The sequence below is a fragment of the Xenopus laevis genome, chromosome 5L (genome assembly GCF_017654675.1).
Source record: "Xenopus laevis strain J_2021 chromosome 5L, Xenopus_laevis_v10.1, whole genome shotgun sequence".
NCBI lineage: Eukaryota > Metazoa > Chordata > Amphibia > Anura > Pipidae > Xenopus > Xenopus laevis.
In genome coordinates this window covers 105,182,385-105,204,593 of record NC_054379.1, presented here as the reverse complement: position 1 = coordinate 105,204,593, position 22,209 = coordinate 105,182,385, and the positions used below count along the sequence as shown (strand labels likewise).

General features: G+C 40.5%; 1 protein-coding gene across 5 annotated transcripts in view; it reads left to right on the top strand.

Moving 5' to 3' along the window:
- Window positions 1–20,792, top strand: part of ccdc150.L (coiled-coil domain containing 150 L homeolog) — a 54,081-nt gene extending 33,289 nt beyond the window's left edge. For 2 of the 5 annotated variants that reach the window (XM_018263553.2, XM_018263558.2), the window contains 10 exons: window positions 1,650–1,819; window positions 2,374–2,467; window positions 4,998–5,158; window positions 6,842–6,965; window positions 7,136–7,327; window positions 11,089–11,157; window positions 18,158–18,304; window positions 18,416–18,502; window positions 18,657–18,779; window positions 20,315–20,792. In XM_018263553.2, the coding sequence (XP_018119042.1) occupies window positions 1,650–1,819; window positions 2,374–2,467; window positions 4,998–5,158; window positions 6,842–6,965; window positions 7,136–7,327; window positions 11,089–11,157; window positions 18,158–18,304; window positions 18,416–18,502; window positions 18,657–18,779; window positions 20,315–20,413 (1,266 nt within the window). In that variant the 3' untranslated portion in view covers window positions 20,414–20,792. The remainder of the gene's footprint in view (window positions 1–1,649; window positions 1,820–2,373; window positions 2,468–4,997; window positions 5,159–6,841; window positions 6,966–7,135; window positions 7,328–11,088; window positions 11,158–18,157; window positions 18,305–18,415; window positions 18,503–18,656; window positions 18,780–20,314) is intronic. The other 3 variants (XM_018263554.2, XM_018263557.2, XM_018263556.2) reach the window with 3 other exon arrangements.
- Window positions 20,793–22,209: the final 1,417 nt, after the last annotated feature.

Genomic DNA, 22,209 nt, shown 5'->3' with positions numbered 1-22,209 from the left:
AGGGTCTCTCCAAAGGATTAGCCTTAAGTTCCCTGAAGGTTCAAATCTCAGCACTTTCTATCCTTTTTCAACGAAAGATAGCATCTGGAGACCACATCAGAACATTTTTACAAGGGGCCACTAGACTAGTTCCCCCCTATAAGTACCCTGTTCCTCCTTGGGACCTAAATTTAGTACTATCAGTTCTTCAAGAGGAGCCTTTTGAACCACTAGATGCAATTCCATTACTCACCCTTACGGAAAAGGTAGTTTTCCTTTTGGCTATTACATCGGCTCGAAGAGTATCCGAACTAGCGGCACTATCGTGCAGGTCTCCGTTCATGATATTCCATTGTGACAAAGTGGTCCTGAGACCAACACCAGAATTTTTGCCTAAGGTCGTTTCGGAATTTCATTTGAATCAGGACATAGTTGTTCCTTCGCTCTGCCCCGAACCAAAGAATGTTCATGAGAGACGCCTAAACAAGTTGGATGTTGTTCGAGCCCTCAAGGCATATATTGAGGCCACAAAGAAAATTAGAAAGACAGACTCTCTCTTCATCCTTACAGAAGGTCGAAAGAGAGGAATGAGGGTCGCCAAGTCGACTATAGCGAAATGGATTCGCTCCACAATCATCAGAGCTTATGCAGTAAGGGGTAAACCAACCCCATTCAAGATCAAGGCACACTCTACACGTTCAGTCAGCACTTCCTGGGCTGTTCGACACCAAGCATCGGCTGAACAAGTCTGCCGGGCCGCCACTTGGTCTTCTCCACACACCTTCACGCGCTTCTACAGGCTGCACACCCAAGCTTCAGCTGAAGCCAGCTTTGGGAGGAAGGTGTTACAAACAGTTCTTATGTGAGCACTGTAGGGGTAAGGTCCCGCCCTCAGCGGTTGCTTTGGGACATCCCCATGGTGCCTGTGTCCCCCAATATAGGTGAGAGAAAGGAAGATTTTTGTACTTACCGTTAAATCCTTTTCTCTCATCCTACATTGGGGGACACAGGCCTTCCCTCCCTGGTTTAGATAAAGATGGACCGTAGGTCATCTGGAGTTTTTTCTCCCCGTTGGGAGTAGTTTTTTCAAAAAGGTTAATAGGTTAATTTTTAAGGGTGGGAGACTCCTTCTCTGTATTTTGGGTGATATTTTGGTACTCCTTCTTCGGTCAGAAACTGGAGAAAGTAGGAGGAGGCAGGGGATGAAGCCCAGAGGAGGAGGAGGAGTCAACTTTAACTCTTAGTGTCCACTCTCCAAGCTGCAGGATCTTCATCCCCATGGTGCCTGTGTCCCCCAATGTAGGATGAGAGAAAAGGATTTAACGGTAAGTACAAAAATCTTCCTTTTTCACCTTAATCTCAAATTATTTACCACCCCATAGTAATAACGATAGATGGGTGTATGCCTCCATACAGCAACATATTTTTGGAACTGTTGGATAAACACAGTAATATACAAGATAAACTGCCTGTTTTTATCTAGAGAAATTGCTCCCCATTACATCTCATAGATAAAACAGGTGTGTCATACTATATTTTACTACTAGCTAAATGGAACCACAATACCAAGCAAGTACTTAATTTATAAAAGTGCCGGTGCTAGTGATTTAAATGATGCATTTGGCCCAAATATTATACAGTTGATGTGTTCTATCCTCTCTTAAATACAGAGGCTGTCTATGCAACAGCAGCTTTGTGATATGCAAGAGGAAAGGAACAGAATTTCAAGTACACTGGAGAAAGTACTGTTTTCCCACACACAGCTTCAGCAAGACTTAGAAAAATTACAGACAGAACTTGGGCGGAGAGACTGTGAAATTGCAGCACTGCTTAGGGACAGGTATTGTACCATAGTAGTAAAAGGTAAACTGGCCATACACAGGCAGATTTAAGCTGCCTTCAGACCAAGTTAGCAGCAGTGTATGGGTCCTTCCCGACAGATATCTGCCCAAAAATTGTCTAGTTGGTGCATTCATTCCTCTCCCAAAGAACTGCATTAGCCTTTATTACAATCCAGTCAGTTGCTCATAGGTCAAACAATTAGATCAACCCGATATGACCGAACACATGGGTAACCATATCGGGCAATGATCTAGTCGATTGTTGTTAAAAAATGTTTCCCTTACAAGAAGGCACAAAGCCAGTTTAAGTCAAAATGTGCTCTGTCCTCTACAGCACCAGAAATATTTTGTATCGCACGTGCACATTTAAAGGGGATAAAAAGCCACCATCTATATTAAAATTGATGTACATTAATTGATCCCCTGAGCACTTTAGCAGGGTAATTATTATTCACTATAGATTTTGTGAAAAAGCGGGGATAAAACTTTAACCTGGAAATGCTATTTGAATTCTTCCCACATTCTCTTTATGTGTTGCCATTTGCTTTTTCAGAACCCAAAGTCAAAAAGAGATACAGAAACTACAGGCTGAACTTTCAGAGTATCAAACCAGACTTCTGTCTATTGACACCCATCAAAGTGGTCAGGTACATGGGGCAGATGTTTTATAAATAAAAAGACGTTATACCACTTTACTGCAAATCTGGTTTTACCACAATGTTCTATCCTGACTGATCTTTAAGACAGGGTACAACAGTAGATATAACTATTGTTACAACAATTATTATTCTTTTAAAACAGCAGACTGAATTTTTCAAACACAGTGGGACTTGTTTATCAACACAGGGCAGTATTCCACCTGGGTTGTAACCCATAGCAATAACATTTTTGGTCAATACCTAAGTGTATTTGCCCAGTTTAAATGATGATTTAATGATGGTAAATGAACCCCAGGAGTTCCTGAATGTACTTACAGTCTAAATTAGTTTTCTGCTGCACAGTAGGGACTTGTCATATTACAATGAGTGACTAACAAAAACCAGTATGTGAATCACATGAATCACTTACTACTGAGCTATATACACAGCATATTTAATTGTACATATATGTGTCATATTTGGAATGGGGTAATGTTATAGATCATATTTGTAGAAATGGACTGCAAGCTGTCCCCATGCTACTCTGCATGAAGACAATAACCATTGGTCTTGAGCTGTATATCATTTACAAATTCAAGGCAGCACTAGATCTGGTTGTGTCGGCTACAGTGCTGATGTCAGCGAGGAAACACAATACTTTGCATTTTGTGCCAAAATCAGTCAAATGTTTACGCCACGCTCACTGTGTGTGCCATACTCTGCCTGCCCTGTGCTCCCTGTCTGTGCCATACTCTGCCTGCCCTATGCTGCCAGTGTGTGCCATACTCTGTCTGCCCTATGCTGCCTGTGTGTGTCATACTCTGCTTGCCCTATGCACCCTGTGTGTGTCATACTCTGCCTGCCCCATGCTCCCTTTGTCTGCCATACTTTGCCTGCTCTATGCTCCCTGTCGGTGCCATACTCTGCCTGCCTTATGTTCCCTGTGTGTGCCATACTCTGCCTTCCCTATGCTCCCTGTGTGTGCCATACTCTGCCTGCTCTATGCTCCCTGTGTGTGCCATATTCTGCCTGCCCTATGCTCTCTGTGTGTGCCATACTGTGCCTGCTCTATGCTCCTGTATGTGCCAAACTTTGCCTCCAGTATGCTCCCTGTGTGTGCCATACTCTGCTTGCTCTACTCTGCCTGTGGGAGGTGAACCTGGTGGGGGTTTGTCCTGTTGGTTTGTTGGCATTTGGAGATGCTTGTTACAGGGTCCCCAAGGTGGTAATAATGTGCTGGGGGTTACTGTGCTATACACAGGGGAGGAGATAGCATATGGATGTAAGGGTATTTCTCATATGAGGGATGAGTGATATCCCTGCAGTGAGCACCAACCATTTGTTTTTTTGGTGTGCTACCACCATTAATGTGGGTATGGTCTTAGCATTTCTTGTGATAACATGGGTGTTGTTTTAGAGTGGGTGTGATTTTAAAAGGGGGAGTGGTCAACACAGGCTTCCATTATTGGCCCTCCACCACATAGGCCAGAAAATGTCTGGCCCTCACTACCACAGAAGTTGAACAGCACTGAATTAGACTAACACAGTGCACTCTGCAACCAGCTGTTGTTTTTACCATTATTCTACACTCCCGAGGTGATTACTGCTTTTGGATATTATTATGCTTAATTGCTACTGTATTCATTACCCTTAAAGGAACAGTTCAGTGTAAAAATAAAAAGTGGCTAAATAGGCTGTGCAAAATAGACTAGGCCGGATTTACATAGCAGGCGCCCCTAGGCCCACTGTTGGTCGCCCCCCCCTGACCCCTCCCTTTTATTTGCTCAAATTTTCATCCTTCATCATCGTTTTCACCGGAGCAATGGGGATTGGCGCACAGGAAATTTAAAAAACTATCGTATCTCATGAGCATCCCCAGTGTTTCTGAACCAATGTGGGTGTAGCTGGGCAGCATGCCGCCGCCCTAGGCCCGGGCCTTGGAGGCCTCTCCACATATCTAGGCCTGAAAATAAAAAATGTTTCTAATATAGTTAGTTAGGCAAAAATGTAATCTATTAAGGCTGGAGTGACTGGATGTCTAATATAATAGCCAGAACACTACTTCCTGCTTTTCAGCTCTATAACTCTGAATTAGTCAGCGACTTGAAGGGGGGCCACATGAGACATAATTGTTCAGTAAGTTTGCAATTGATCCTCAGCATTCAGCTCAGATTCAAAAGTAACAGTTATGGTCCATGTGCCCTCCTCTCAAGTCACTGATTGGTTACTGCTTGGTCACCAGGGTAACCAGTCAGTGGAAACCAAGAGAGCTGAAAAGCAGGAGGTAGTGTTCTGTGCTGTTATGTTAGACATCCAGTCATCCCAGCCTTTATAAATTACATTTTTGCCTAACTATATTACACATTTTTTATTTTGCATAGCCTATTTGCCCATTTTTTATTTTTATACTGAACAATTCCTTTAACTCCCCCTTTCTGCCTCTCCCTATTAAGTCACCATTTTTATAAGCATTTATGAAGTGCTGTGATTCAGATAGCTTAATCATTTCCCCCCCCCCCTTTCTGAATGTCTTGCTCAGCTGGATCCTTTGCACCGTGCAATAGAGGAAGCTCGCAAAGATAATGGCACCCTTGCTCGTAGTCTGGACCAAGCTCTACAGGAGAATTCCATCTTACAGGGCCATGTGAGAGAACTAAAGAAGGAACTTCAGAGTAAGATGGAAGAGCTGGACAGGTTAAGGTACATAAATCTATGTAGTCTGAACATTCAAGAAAAAAGTAATTTAATTGAAAAATGTAATTGAATTTACTGTAAGTGTCTATATATAGAGTATATTATATATAGAATATGTCCCTAGATTTTGCAGTTTCCTGGAATTGACGCATTTTTTGCAGTCCCACAAGGCAATTTTAATTCCTGGATTTTGCATTTTCATGGAATTTATGCTGTTTTGATGCGGTTCCCTGCAGTATGTAAAAATTGGGGTTCTACTGTAGCTGGATTGGTTAAAATAGTTTCAGCTTGACAAAGGCTGGTCAATTCAGCATAAAATTTTGATCTGCCAATACAGTTTTCGAAAAAAGGTGACCTTATCTCTACTAGAATACATATTAGTGTATGGTTATAATCACATACAGGTATGGGATCTCTTACTATTATTGAGATTTTTTTTTAAATCAGTCCTGTTGGGTTTACTTGAATTTTAAGTAATTTTTGGAAACCAAAGTATGGTGATCCAAATTACAGCAAAAAACATCCAAGCATTCCCCATAACAAATCCCATACCTGTACTTAGATATTTATTTGAGAGTCAGGTTATGGACTTACATTATGAGGGACGTGATGATGAATAATTAGTTGGTTATGTGAAAGCTCATTTTGCAATTACTGTACTCATTAAATAAAAACATATTACCCCTTGACCTAATTCTATTTTCATAGTGTTTTTAAGTTATTTATCTCTGTACTTTTATTTTTTCCTGCAAGATGCTTTTAGGTTTTGGGCTCTAAGATCAGCAATAAACAGTTAGGAAATAGACTAGGGATACTCAAAACATGCTGCGAGCACCAGGGCTGGAACTATGAGTAGGTAGAAGAGGCACGTGCCTAGGGCTGCAGCTTCATGTACTTATGTCTTTGTGCTAGTTTAAATGTGGACTATAAACTTAAACATAAGTAAGGCTTTTGTAAGTTTGATGACTCCAGCAGCTAGTTCTACAAAATTGAAGACTACAGGGATATGATGCTTTAAAAATTACTATTGTTTTCATGCATTTAAAAGGATATATTTAGATTTCTCCATACTATGAAAAATATATAAATGTTACAATTTTTAGTTATTTGGAACCATGTTTCAGAAGGGCAATAACACAGAATGTTATTAAAAAAATAGACCAGTTTTAAGTTAATGTAACAGGAAATCTATTTGGGTGAATACATATGAGTATGGGGAAAGTGACAAGATAAACACTAGCCACTCTCGTATCCCTCTTACCTATTAAATATTATTCAAAGGTCCTGCTAGCCATTAACAGGCCTTTTTTAAACGGACTGGTTGCAGAACCTTCTAATCGAAAAGATAAGGACTTAATTCAATGTATGAACAAGCCAAAATAAGGCATTTAGACTTGTGAATGTATATGTGAAGGTCTCCAAATAACCACTCAATGTTGGCAGGTGGTTTTAAGTTATAATAAATTTTTAATGGTAAAATTAATAAAAGTTGCATTTTAATTTTGAGTGAGTGCCCTATCTATGTAGTGTGTCTTTCCCTCTTCTTCAATTTGTATACAAGTCTTACTACATATATGGAGGTGCCTCAATAATTCCAAAGTTTAGTAAAATGTAAAAAATGCCAGTTAAGTAAATGAGTTTGTAATAAATCACCTGCCCCTTAAAGAGATTTTGCTGATTTTACTACAGACAAACTGAGCAAAATACCAAAGAAGAAGCACATATATGTGAAGAGAAGGTGGAAGCCCTTAAAAGGCAGCACCAGATCAATCTTGCAGCATCAAAAAAAGCATCAAGGAAGGAGGTTACAGAGGTAAGTAGCAACAAAACACATAGAATATCAATGTAGAGTGCAGAAACAAGTGGCCAAAATGGATGCTGTATCAGAATACAAGTTTTCATTGTGCAGATCTACACACATTGATTTACATTGTTCAGATTCACAGTAACTAATAATTGTTTGTTTTTTAAATGACTGCATAGTTAAAAAAGGCCTTAGACAGCGCTACTGCAAAATCAGCCGAACTTTCCCAAAGCAACAGAGAACTTCGACGTAGACAGTCTGCATTGAAACAATCAGCAGTAGAACAAAGGGAGCAGATCGATCACCTAAAAACACAGCTAACATCTCACCTAGAGAGCAAAGCATGCCACAGACAGTCTGAGAAAATACAAGTAAGTTCACACACAGTATAAACATAAGACTTCTGTATAGAATGTATAGCAATAGAAAAAAGAGTTGGAGCTGGACACTTAATGAACAGTATAGATAAACCTTGGGTGTTGTCTGTATATTCATTTTATAATTAAATCAGTGATTTTAGTTGAGTTACTCAGAGGGTCTGTCCTTTGGGCCACTTCACTAGAAATGGCTAGAAATGATGAACCGATTATTAAATAATGCAACTTGCACTGATTTCTGAGCTGCCATGCATTGACAATCTGAATTAATTACTAACCAGCCTTGCATTGTGACTTATATTCTGCCTACACAGTATATTGAGGTGGTCCCTAAGCTCAGGTAACTGACAGCAGCACAGAGAATGTTCTGTGATTCAGCAGATGAGAAAATGGGAGCTCATTGGGATTCACAGATCTTCACTGCTAATGGGTTGTGGTCACAAAGAGCTGGTACAGAAGTTCAAAACATAATGTGCAGTATTTCTAGCCTACATATTTGCTAAGCTATAGTTCTTCTTTAATGTCTGAAACACAACTAAACTAGAAAAAACTAGTCATTGTTTAAGGCTATGGCCACACCATACACCTGTGTCCTCTGTAAAGGAGACCCACTGCCTGGGTCAGATCCTAATCATTGTGGGGGTCCTAATATACTGACACCCCCAGTAATTAGGAACTAACCCTATCAACCAGACAGCAGATCTTCTTTTTACAGGGCACTGTGCAAAAAAGTCAGCAATTGGCCTTTTCTTGCTACTTTGTAGAATGGGTGCTGCAATGTTACTTGCTGCAGGCACAGAGACTTGCACTATGCCCCAGGAATTGAGCATTGGCTGCATTAGTCAGCGATTGATCTAAGATGGGTGGGTAGGGATAGCATGTAGGTGCCCTCCCACCCATCCTATTTCACATGCAATTTAGGGACCGTCAGGAAGCCAACTCCTAGACCAACGACTAGGAATTGTAGCTCTGTAAGTGCTCTGTACGTGAGCACTAAGGGGTGCATTCTTGTGCCCCTTAGTGCTCCTGCACTTGCACCTCCTGAGAATGTAAATGACCTGTAGCATTTTCAGAATTACTTTTGAGAGATAAGATACAAAGAGATTTAAAATAAATAGATGAAAGTGGGGGTATTACAATTTACAAGAATAGAAAATGAAACTTTAATACTTATTGGCATCCTGCTACCTTCCGTGGATGTATGTCCAGGGCCTTTCCAAAAATCTAGCCTGGACTTACATGGGCCATGATTGTGCTCAGTTTCAGTGTATGTGTACATAATATTGCATATCCAAGGTTTTGGATAATGGTAAAAATTATTTAAAGGGGTAGTTCATTAACTTTAATATGACGTAGACAGTGATTTTCCAAGACCATTTGCAATAGGTCTTAATTTTCTATTTTGTGCAGTTTTTAAATTATTTTACAATTTGTTCAGCAGCGCTACAATTTGGAATTTCATACATTTACAATTTACCCTAACAACCATGCAGTGGTTTCAGTGAAAGACTGAAATGTTATTAAGGGAGGGTCTGGCTTGAAAGATAAGTAATACATAGTAACAATAAAAATGTAACCTTACACAGCACTTGTTTTTGGCTGCCTATTTGAATGCCTATTTGAAAGAGGCAGAATGTAAAAAAACTGGTCCAATTGAAATGATGCTAAGAATATGTTCTATAACGTATTAAAATGGATCTACCCATTTGAGGGTGTCTCAGACAAGCATATCTGAATGGAATCTTATTCCAGATGGCAAATCAGTTTGATCAAAATCAGCCAAACTCAATTTTATTTGCTGGACAAACATTATAAAATGTTGATAATTTAGGGACCCTGCATTTCACAGTACATATTTTTATATGAAAACATTTTTTCACAAACTGTTCACTCTTTCACATCTCTCCTAATGGGTGAAGCTGCTTGACGTGTACGTCCATCTGCTGCAAATAGAGTAAGGGTTCTACAGAGAACTCAATGTAGTTCCTTGAAACATGTATCTCAAAAGTGCCTTATTTTCCTTGTTCTCTTAAACCCTTTGATGATTTTGTAAAGGGCAAAGTGATTACAGTTCCAGTAATAGTTGTGAGACAGATGTTAAAAATGACATTCAGTAAGCAAATATTCACTGAACATACTACTGGGCAAATCTGGTTACCTTTCCATGAATGGTTTTGTTTACAGATCAAAGTACATCAGTGAACAACACCACTTTACATTATTCAGTATTCTTTAGGAACCCTTCATAATGTTTCCCAGAAGTGGATAGAGGGTTACAGGGTAAAATGGTCAAAGCTTATACATTTTAGGAACTCGCAATTATAAATAGTTTGATAGATTAATGACTTAATTTACTTTTTTTTTAATAGCTTATCAACATTTGATTGCAGTTTATTTAATGTCCTATCAATGGACAGCAAAATTCACTGGACTAGGTTATTCTAAGCGGTTTGCCTCATTAAAGGGGACTATCGTGAAAATGAAAATGTAATATAAGATTCATCATACTGAAATAAGAAAATTTGTAATTACAATTAAATATTCTGCATTTATAATCAAGTTTATGTTCACTATCCCTCTCTCAGCATCTGTTTCTCTTCATTCTGTCTTCATGCAGCAGTTGGGTGTCAGATATCCATTGACAGTTAGATCCAATATATCTCATAGGGGTGCTTCCTTTCCCAGCAGATGTATTAGAGCTCACTCCAATAACTGATTCCAATACATTTCAAATCTAAAAAAATAACTGCCTTTTGTACAAATCCTGTATGAAGAGAGACAGGATGTCTGGTGATTTCAATATAGTGAGCTTTAATACATCTTCTAGACAAAAGGAGCCCCCCTCATAACATATATTAAATCTAACTGTCAATGAATATCTGACACCCAAGATAAACTTGATTATTTCAGAAACAGTACAGAATTTTTAAGTCTCTTATTTCAGTATGATGAAGCTTATATTACATTTTCATTTTTGCGATAGTTCCCCTTTAATCTGCACATTTAAGTTTATCCATATGAACTGGGAAACAGCTTGAGAAACCCCCTTTCAAATATTAATAAATCAGTACTGTCCAGTGACCACACTTATCATAAAAAATGGTACCATTTATTCTGCTGGTTGGAAACTAGATTTTATGCAAGCTACCAACCTAAGGTAGCTGACAAGAAATTGGCCACATTTATGGGCTATGCAACACCACAAGCTGTTTTGTTTTGTCTTCTTCATTAACTTTGATGATAAGCTCTTGCTTGGGTACAGTTGCTTGTCAATCTATTATCCGTTCAAAACGAGGTGGTATTCACTAGGGGCAGAAAATATGCTTGAAAACATCCTTTTGCACCAAGGCAAAATTAGTCCGAGACACAAAAAAAGGATGCCATGCTGTTAAAGACGTGTCAGTATGGGCATAGAATACTGATACACTATATGTATATTAACAAAACTACATTGTGTAGACTAGATTAAGTAAAAGAGACTGTACATAATTCTTTATAAACATGTGAACCTGAGGGATTCTATTACATTATTGCACAAAGGGAACAAGCTACAAGTACTTCCTGGACACCATGTACATTTCATAATGTATAGCTCATATTATATATACAGCTTAATATCCATTCTATATCCCCTTGATTATATTCCCCTTGATTACTGCTAGCCAAGGGTATTTAATTACCACACCATCTACTATAAAGACCACTCACAAAAAAAATAATTTCCCCTTTGTACTTACTGTATTTATTCTTTGTAGGAGATACAGACTCAACTGAAACACTTAAAACAAGTAAAGGAGGAATATGAGAAACGGAATAAGGAACAGGTGAGTGAAAGAAGATGAGTGAAAACTATCATCTTTTCAGAAAATATGAATGTACATTAAAAGTTACCTATAGGTCATGTTGATAGTTGTTTGCGGAGAGTTCTGTTTTTGTAAGTAATATTTAGTTAAAGTTCCTAAATCTGACTGTCCCATCTCAGCCTGTCAGTTAAAGTTTCTAATGCTAATGGACTCCTGCTGCACAAATATGGCAGCACCCTCATAGATGAACACAGGGAGTCAGACAGGTAATGGAAAAGCATCAGGCCAATACTTTATAGCAAAATTATAAGTAGCATACAAAGCCAATATTATGATAAATGCAAAATATAGAAATTTTTTCATACTCACCGTAATTTCTATTTCCAAGTCACTTCCATGGCAGCATTCACCAACATGGGTTAATCCCGCCTATCAGGTCACTGGACAGGAAAGTGTTAACGATCGGTTTAAATACCTTGCTCCTCCCAGCAATACTCATCTAGTAACAAGCTCCAGAAGAAGGGAGGGAAGTTGGTGAATGCTGCCATGGAAGTGACTTGGAAATAGAAATTACGGTGAGTATGAAAAAATTTCTATATTTCTCAAGTCACCCATGGCAGACAATTCACCAACATGGGATTTCCCCAAGCTTTAAGAAGGGAGGGACCACTATTGATCAACAAAAAAAAACTTTTATTTAGAATGAACAACAGATTGCAAAATCTTTCTTCCAAACTTTGCATCTTGAGACAACATCACATTCAGTCTATAATGACGAATGAAGGTACAGGAAGACGTCCACCTAGCAGCCTTACAGATGAGGTCTGGCGGGGCCTTGGCTTCCGCCGCCCAGGAAGTAGCCATGGCTCTTGTAGAATGAGCCCTCAGGTCCTTAGGAATCTCATTGCCTGTCAACCGATAAGCTAGAGCAATGCAGGAGACAATCCAGCGGCCAATCGTAGACTTAGCTGGCGCCAAACCCTTTCTAGGGCCCCTCGGAATCAGGAATAACCTGTCAGATTTTCGCCAATCCTTCGTTCGCGTCAGATAATGCGAAACGGCCCTCACCAGGTCCAAAGTATGCCATTCTCGCTCCTTGTCAGACTTTGGAGAAGGGCAGAAGGAAGGTAGTGTAACTTCCAAATCGGCATGAAATTGAGAGATTACTTTTGGAAGAAATTCGAAAGCTGGTCTCATAATCACTTTGTCCGGATAGACAACTGTGTCGGGCTCTTTTGCTGACAAAGCAGAAATCTCTCCAACCCTGCAAGCTGAGGTAATAGCGACCAGGAACAGGACTTTCAACGTCGCATGCCAGTCCGAGGCCTCCCGCAAAGGCTCAAAAGGTGAAGACATTAAGGCTCGTAAGACGATCGTAAGGTCCCAAGGTGGAACTCTGGATTTCTTGAAAGGGCACACTCTTCTCATTGCGTTGAAGAACCGGTTAACCAGAGGCTCCTCCGCCCAGGAATGGCCACACAACGCAGATAATGCGGAAACTTGACCTTGCAGAGTGCTTGTGCTAAGTTTCCTCTGGAAACCCACAAACAGGAACTGAACCACCTGTTGGACAGTAGGATCTTTTGGGTCAAACTTGTGTTGTACTGCAAATTCTGAGAAGCACTTCCAGACCCTGTAATATTGAGCCGAGGTAGAAGCCCTCCGAGCCTTCAATAAGAAATTCACCAGATCGTCCTGGAAACCATATACTGCTAGCCTCTGCCTTTCAATTTCCATGCCGTCAGTGACAGGGAATCCACTCCCTCGTAGACCACTGGGCCCTAGGACAACAAATCCGGCTGAAGAGGCAGTCTCAGAGGTGGCTCTACTGCCAAACTCTGCAGGAGCGGAAACCAAGGGCGTCTCGGCCAATACGGAATTATGGCTATGACTAAGGCTTTTTCGGCATCCACCTTTTTCAACACCCTCCAAATCATTGGAAAGGGCGGAAAGACATAACCAAATATCCTGCTCCAATCCTGGAGGAGTGCATCCACTGCTTCTGCCAGAGGACATGGTGCCCTGGAAAAGAACCTGCTGCACTTGTGATTTTTGTCTGTGGCCATAAGATCGATTTCTGGCCTTCCGAACCTTTGTACTACGCCTTGAAAGGTTAGCAGACATAAACTCCATTCTCCTGGTTGCAAGGTGTTGCGACTGAGAAAGTCTGCCTCCGTATTCTGACTGCCTGGAATATGTAAGGCTGTCAGCCCTTCTAGATTTTCCTCTGCCCACGTCATTATTGGGGCTAGTTCTTTTAGCAGTCGGGCGCTTCTGGTGCCGCCTTGCTTCTGCACATAAGACACCGTTGTAACATTGTCTGACTGAATCTTTACCCAGGCATGTAAAATTTTTCCTGAAAAGGCCCGCAACGCCTCTTTCACGGCCCGTAGTTCCAGAATGTTTGAGGAGACACCCTGCAGGTTCCAATGACCTTGAACACTGCGGCCTTCCAGTACTGCACCCCAGCCTCTCTCTGAAGCGTCTGTCGTGATCACCACATACGGGGGGTTTGCAAGGACCATCCCCTGAGTCAAGTTTCCTACAACCAGCCACCAACTTAAACTGTCTTTGGCGTTCTCTGAAACTACAATCCGTGAATTTAGTTTCAACTGTCTTGAAGCATTTTCCCTCAGGATGAATTGTTGGAGAGGCCTCATGTTCCACCTGGCCCACTTCACCATCTGCATCGTAGATGCCATGAGACCTAGGACCGACATGCATGACCTTACTGAGACTCTTTGTTGTTCCTTGAACTGTCTTATTTGTCTCAATATATGCTGTATCTTTTCTTGAGGAAGTGAAACTATTCCTTCCTGCGTATCGAGGTGTGCACCCAAGAAGACCATCCTTTGTGATGGAAGTAGGTTGCTCTTCTCCCAATTTATTATCCAACCGAACTGTTGGAGTACCAGGATTGTTCTGTCCCTGAATTTCAGAGCTTCTTCTCTTGATGAAGCCACCAACAGAATGTCGTCCAGGTAATGAAATATAGGCACACCTTCTACTCTTAGAAAAGCCGCGACCGTGACCAGGACCTTCGTGAATGTTCTTGGGGACGTTGAGAGGCCAAAGGGAAGGCAGGTAAACTGGACATGTTGACCTCTGAAGGCAAACCGAAGATACTTCCGGTGTGTCTTGTGCACTGGTACATGAAAATATGCGTCCTTCAAGTCCAGATTTATTAGCCATGACTGTGGCGGAACTGCTTGTAGGATGGACGTCAGTGATTCCATTTTGAAGCGCCTGCAGTTGACAAACTGATTCAGAGGGCGTAAATCCAGTACTGGTCTGAATGCCCCCGAGGCTTTCCGGACTAGAAAGAGCTTCGAATAGAAACCTAAGCCCTGTTGGGACCTCGGAACCCATTCCACTGCCCCCGAGTTCAGGAGTTGATCTACATACTCCTGTAACACTTGGTCCGAACCTGGTACCTGCGGAACTGAAGACATCTTGAACACATTGCGAGATGGCAACCTGTGGAATTCCAACCGATATCCTTCCTGAATCACCCTCAGGACCCATTGGTCTCTGATTTTTGAGGCCCAGACCGCATAAAAGGATGTTAGACGTGCCCCCACTCTGCTGGTCTGAGCCGGCCTGATCTCATTGCTTCTTCTCTGTATGGCTTGAGCTGAAAGTAGAACTTCTCCTATTGGGAGGCCTACTTTCCCCCCTTGTGGGCTTCCAATTCGTCTGTCTTCCGGCAGTCCTTCCATATCTAGGCTGTCTTGAACCTCGAAAGAACCTGTTAATGGGGGAACTAGGCCTACCCCCTTGACGTCTGAATCTCTTTTCCTGCGGCAAAAATACACTCTTGCCCCCGGAAGCCTTCTTAATTATAGAATCGAGTTTCTCACCGAAGAGCATCTCCCCCTCAAATGGCAACTGACATAAGTTCACCTTAGAGGCTGCATCCGCCAGCCACGGCTTCAGCCACAAAGCCCTTCTTGAGGACACCGAAAGTGCCATAGTTCTTGAAGCTAGATGTACCAGATCTAGAGAGGTATCTGTCATGAAATCCACCGCTAGCTTCAATTCGGACAACATTTCACGTAACCCTGATCTTTTGACATTAGACGAAATGGCATCTTCCAGGTTATTTAACCACACCTTCATAGCTCTTGATGTGGAGGTCATAGCTACTGCCGGTCTACAAGTTGCTCCTGCCGCTATAAACGTCTTCTTGAGATTCGTTTCGATCCGTTTCTCCATTGGATCACGGAAAGCTGCTGCATCATCCACTGGCAGCGTCGTCTTTCTTGCCAACCTTACCACTGCAGCATCGACTTTAGGCGGATTGTCCCACAACTTAGAGAAAGACTCCTCCACCGGATACTTTTTTGCAAACTTCCCCTGGACAACAAACTTTTTCTCTGTTCTCTTCCACTCAGAGCTGATGATTTCCTTAATCGAATCATGTACCGGGAAAGTCACCTGTCTTTTCCTGACCGATGGGAAGAACTTATCTGCTGAACTAGACTTAGGTAGCTCTTCCGAAAGACACAGCATCTTCCTTACTGCCTTTACCAGATTCTCTATCGCTGTAGGGTCAAATGTAATTTCTTCCTCAGAAAACACTTCTCCTTCCTCTGAGAGTTCAGAATGTGCCTCCCCAGGAGAATACAATTCCTCATCTGACACATCCGATAGAGACTCATATGGCAAATCTCTGACCCTCTTAGCTTTCCTCTGTACCCCAGAGGTAGAAGCAGTAGCCTCTTGCATGCCTTGTACCACAGCTTGCTTGATGATGGAGACCAGAGCATCCAATTGTGGGGCTCCTGAAGGCTGAGGGTCTGCAGACGCTACTGGGTCCGTAGCTGAAGCCGCTTTCCTTGAAAGAGTAGGCTCCCCTTTCTGCAATTCAGTTGACACATGTAGGCTAGGACCTTTGGGCTGAGATCCTTTTCCAGAGCCAGGCTGATCCATAGTAACAATCTGTAGCCGAGTGAACAAACGCTCCCCAACTTCCAGCGAAGTGTACTATCATATCCAGCCAAAACGCCAGCCTTGCACATACTGCCAGCGTCTTCTTATTGCGTCACTTCCTGACGCCGTTTTCCCGCGCGTCAGACCGATCGCGCGTCACCTCCGGGCGCGCGTCCTTCGCGTGCACCAATCCCGGCGCGCGTCCCATTTGGGCGCGCGTCTTCCGCGTGCGTCACTTCCGGCGCACGTCACTCCGTTCGTCAATTCAGACGCGCGTCTTCCACGCGCTTCCGCGTCCGCACTCGACGCGCGTCCGCGTCAGTATTGGCGCGTGTGTTGTCCACATGGAACAAACAATTTACACAGCCTCGAATCCACATGAAACGGCTGATCCTCTGGACTGCTTCATCCTCCTCTCACCCTAGGAGGGAATTCCTACAGCAGCTCCAGCACACAACCCTGCCCAACGGGTTCTTCTCACCACAACCCATATAGGGTGCACTTGGAGGCATCAGAGGGGAGAGAGAGAGAGAGAGACCCACTCTGGTATGGTAAGCTTTTTAGCAGCCTTTAGCAATCTGTAACAGCCTGTAACAGCTTGTAGCAGCCTGTCGTGACCTGGACAGGAAAAAAGACGAGTATTGCTGGGAGGAGCAAGGTATTTAAACCGATCGTTAACACTTTCCTGTCCAGTGACCTGATAGGCGGGATTAACCCATGTTGGTGAATTGTCTGCCATGGGTGACTTGGGAAAAACGTTTTATTTCTGGTGTCAGTATCTCTTTAAGTCCACATTTATAAAGTTGCTTTTGAGGCCTAAGCATTCATAAAAAAAAGATGTTGCAATCTAATGGCCTACTTGTGGATAGACAAAACTCAGCAGAGAATAGCACTCCCTCAGCACTCAGTCTTAGCTCACACAGTCAGTATGTGGCACAACATTCTCCACAATTCCCAAATAACTTCACCTCGAAGCACCCTAACCCCCATACATAATAACCCCTCTTACCTCCTGGACTAGCTACTTCAGCCTTTAGTTGTGGAAAGATAATCATATCTTCAGTATCAAAGATCTCCTCCTCACCACTGGCATTAAATCAATCCATTACCTGCAATTTGTGTCAAGACTTGCCAGAAGGAGAAATTTATAGATACACCCAATTACATCATTTTATTAAAACAATAAACCCCTCTTTCAGGAATGACCCCTTCCATATTAAAAACTTGTTCTCAACAAGCAGGTAAACTTAAGGGTTTCTTTTGCTTTTATATAAACTACTATCTCAAAAATCTTGGTCAAGAGAACTCACAAAGGGAATGGACGTCAATATGGAATTCCATCTCCAAGATTTCCCCCAATACAGCCATACAAAAGTACTGACAAGGTGGTATATCTCTCCTGATAGGAAGCACAGAATAAATTCTTCCTCGCCGCCTACGTGCTTTCGAGGATGTGGAGAAATAGGTAATTTCATACACATTTGGTAGACATGTCCTGTGGCAAACGCATACTGGGAAGATATTTTTAGATACAGTATTTCAGAAGCCAATACAAAAAGATATTTGCTTAGCCTTGCTAACACTCAGTACCAAGGAGTTAAATATTTCACACAACAAACTCTTGTCTCAGATTTAGCCAGCAGCTATGATTAATCTAGCAAAACAATGGTTGCAAAACGTAATTAAGACCCACAAATTAGAAGGAAGAATAAACACCACACTAACTTTATTAACTTTATTAACGGACTAAATGGATAAACATACAGAAATATGGTCTCCATGGCAGATTTATTGCAAATCCAAAATGTAAATGGAGAAGGTTTCAGCACAAACTATATGTACCACCTGTCTCTTCTTTTTCACTTAATTGTATCAATGTTCAATATTTTTTCATTGAAAAGTATAAATAAAAGAGATTTAAAAATAAATAAATAAATAAATGTTGCAACGACAAGGAGGCCATTGCTGGATTGCATTCAGAGGGAATCTGAGAGCTGTGTGGTGTAATTAGTTGCCTGCAATATACACCAGTGAGGTCTTAACAAGATAGAAATGTGTTTCCATTCCTATTTTTGTCTTATTTCTATAGTCCCAGCACATACAAGAATTTCTTGCTGAAGTGAGCAGTCTGCGGGCAGAGATGGCTACTGATTCACATAAAACACAGGAGTGTATGCTGCGCAGTGAGCTGGAGAAGGAGATGCAGCTCAGAATGGAGCTGGATGATAAGTGCAAGGTAATTATTGCAAACTGTTAGTAGGCATCCTTTCCATGCAAGTGTGATGCATAGATTCTCTATCAGACACATTTACATTGTTTTGTGACATCTGTGTACATTGTTTTCAAGGGGTTGGAAGAGAGAGTGCAGGCATTGCAAGAAGAAAAAGAGGTAATGAAGCAGAAATTGCGGGATGCTAGTGCCGAATCTGAACAAGTGAGTGATATCTGTGTTTGTATGTTACATTTCAGGTCTCTTTGAGTTGTGTAAAGCCGTGTCTTTAAATCTGTACAGTGGTTTTCCCAATATCATATGTTTTATCTGGGTTATATATTTGGTCAGGATGCCAATTCAGTCTCTCTCACATTAGATTAGCCTTAATCTTGAAGAGGCTCACAACTGGTTCCACTCCAGATTTGAGGAACGACAGACAGAGCTTTTAAAAAACAGACAGAAGAAGAAAAGCCAGCCTTCAATAGGATGCAGTGAAGTGGTGAGTGAATAGGAGTGGCAAAGTTGATATCACACAAAGCATATGGGTAAAAATAGAGAATTGAATACCTTTTTGAATCCACTTTCTCCTTAAAGGACAAGGAAAGGCAAAAAAATAAAATCCCATTTTTACTTTCTTTAATGAAAAAGAAACCTATCTCCAATATACTTTAATTAAAAAATGTGTACTGTTTTATAAGAAACCTGACTGTATGCAGTGAAATTCTCCCTTCATTTACTGCTGTGGATAGGAATTGTCAGACGGTCACTAACTGCTGAGCAGGGAAACAATTATACTTTGAACAGCAGGGGGCGCCCCCGCCTTACTTACCAGAAATGCAGAATTTAAGCAGCTTTGTTTATGACGATCCCTAAGCAGCTCAGACCACACTGAGCATGTGCAGGGTCAGGCAAAGATGTTAAACAAAGTTACAAAATGACAGCCCCATGTGGCCAACTTAAGCATAAATCATTTGTTTGATTAGTCTTTGTGGTGCAGTAAGTTCATGCTTATGTTTAGCATACAAAATACAGCATTTCTAGCCTTATTCTATTTTAGACTTTCCTTGTCCTTTAATGGCACTTCAATACTTGGTCAACTATGGGAACATAGTTGTAGCAGTGAATAGGCATTCACAACATATGAGGAAGCAACCTTTCTCAAACTATAAAAATGCTAAGCAGTTGCAAAATGGCACTTTTTTACAAAAAAAGATAAATTATAGATAAGTAAAGATACATATTCAACAGTAAAAATGTTCTTTACTGCCTTATATAAGTAGTTAATGTCATGGTCCTGTAAAAGGGAATACAAAGTTGCCCAATTTGATGTCGATATCTCCAGCTGCAGCATAAGCACAGTGTTCAGCTGCTGGGGGGGGGGGGGTGAGGCCCTGCAAGGTATCAGAATATGTTGCTGCCAACTGCTAGCCTTAAGCCACATCAGAGGCCCTCCAAAACTAATATCTTCAGAAATACTTGTGTGTTGTGTTCAACCACTGAACTATGTGCATTTGAACTGTTTTTAGAGTGCCTTTTTGTCCTGCACCTGTGTCTAATATTTGTTTTTAGCATTATATGGGTTTGTTTTTTTAGATTTTTCCCAGCTTTCTCTAAGATATCATTTGAGCTATAAATCATATGTTTCCCCACCATGGATTCAACTAGTATTTTGCAGATATTCATATAAAAGACAGCTGGGATTGGTTAGCCCTTTCCATTATGTTCAAGGCTCTCTACATGGTCAAGTTGCTCTGATCTACGGATTATAAGTGTGCAGCACCTGTGCTTTCATGCCGATACAAAAACCCTGTGCATATAGTTTATAAAACCCACTTCTTTATGGAATATTATGACCCAAGTGAAAAAAAATCATTTGTGACAGTTTGATTTAAGCTTTCTGTGTGAGGTATTTTTGTCTGTGGCTTCTGTGTTGTCTGTTGAATGAAGCAAAACAAAAAAATAATACTTGACTTTTCACTGAAGAACAGTTCATGATAAAGCTTAGACAATTGTGTACCTCTGTTCTCACACCAGCCTCCCGATGCAGCGGTGAGCCTTTGGAAGACCAAACAGGAGTTAAAACTGATGTCAAGATATGATCCCACTGGAGTAAGACATGGAGAAAGTAACTAAAATCAAGGAGCAAATAATTGTATAACGCTTATCTTTTAAAGGGACCTAAAGCCAGGTATTCGCCACAGATGATCTGGCCAATTTACAATTCTGGGCACAAAACAACAAGATATAGAGAATGAACACAATAGACTGTGAAAAACTTGAAAAGATCACTGCATCATGTAACTGTCTTGGAAACTAATTAAATATAGATAGCTTTGTGCTATGTGTATTATATGCTCACATTCAGTTACCCTTGTTGTAGTTTACAGGACACTATTTGCCTGCAACTTACAGGAGATGGACCAAATATTTACACGTTCACATTAAGCCTTTAACTGCTGGGATTTGTGGTGTCTTCAAATAGAGTGGCATCAACATAGATTTTACATTTCAACATTCTATTTGAATTAATGGAAAAAACTTGCTAGGTAAAGTGTGACACCAGAGAGCCTGGGGCTGCTGGCTGTTAGAAGGTTACTGGCATTGCCTCTGTAAGATGCCTGATTCTGGTGTATTCTTGGGGGAGCTACATTAAACACATAGGGGCTCTTTTATAAACACTGGGCAAATTTGCTCCTGGGCAGTACCCCGTAGCAACCAATCAAATGATTGCTTTCAGTGTTCACTCTGCAGCTGACTGAAAAAAAAGCTAATCACTGATTGGTTGCTATGGGTTACTGCCCAGGAGCAAATTTGCCCAGTTTTTATAAATGAGCCCACGGTGGTGTAAAAATAAAGAAAATTTTGCACCAGATGTCAATGTGTACAGTCCGCCACATAATGTCTACTTTAACTCCATTCTTAGAAAGTGAAAATTGAAATAACCTTATTTTGTCAAAAAAGATTTAGACGTACAATCTGTAACTAAAACAAATTGTCTTAACGTTAATATGGAAATCATTTTATTTACCTGATTAGCCAATACTAAATAATAATGCCATTAGAAAATATTTATTACTATGTATATATATATATGTATATATATATATATATATATATATATATATATATATATATATATATATATATATATATATATATATATATATATATATATATATTTTTTAAATAAAGTTATGTGGTGATTTTTGTTTATTTCAGTTTTGTATATCTTGTGTGACTGTGTGTGTGTGTGTGTATATATATATATATATATATATATATATATATATATATATATATATATATATATATATATATATATATATATATATATATATATATATATATATATATGGCTATGGGCTTTGGTATGTCTTTCTACAATATATATCTTTTTTTTGCATACGAAACTTGGAGTGCTGTGTCAGTTTTTATTTTTATATATATATATATATATATATATATATATATATATATATATATATATATATATATATATAATTGTCAAAGAAGTAGAGGCGGCACGCGGTTAATTTGCTGAAAAAGTGTATTAAAAGAATCACATCAAAATGCGACGTTTCGGGCAAGTCATCTACCTTTTGTCAAGCTACATGCAACTAACACACAGAATGCATTTAAAGGGATTTACAGGAAATGACATCACACATCATGTGAACCATTTAGTACAAGCGCCATACAATAAATATATTTCACAAGTATCAACAGTATCATATGAACAAATCATAGTCTCTATTGAGACCAGCGGGATATAAGGAGTTTAATTTATTTATCAACCGAACCTCTCTCTTTTTTAATTTAAGTTCTCGATCACCTCCCCTTTTTTTGAGCTGGTATAGTCTCTAATACCATAAATCTCAACTGTTCTGAGGTGTGTCCTTTTTCTACAAAGTGCTTAGATACTGGCAAAG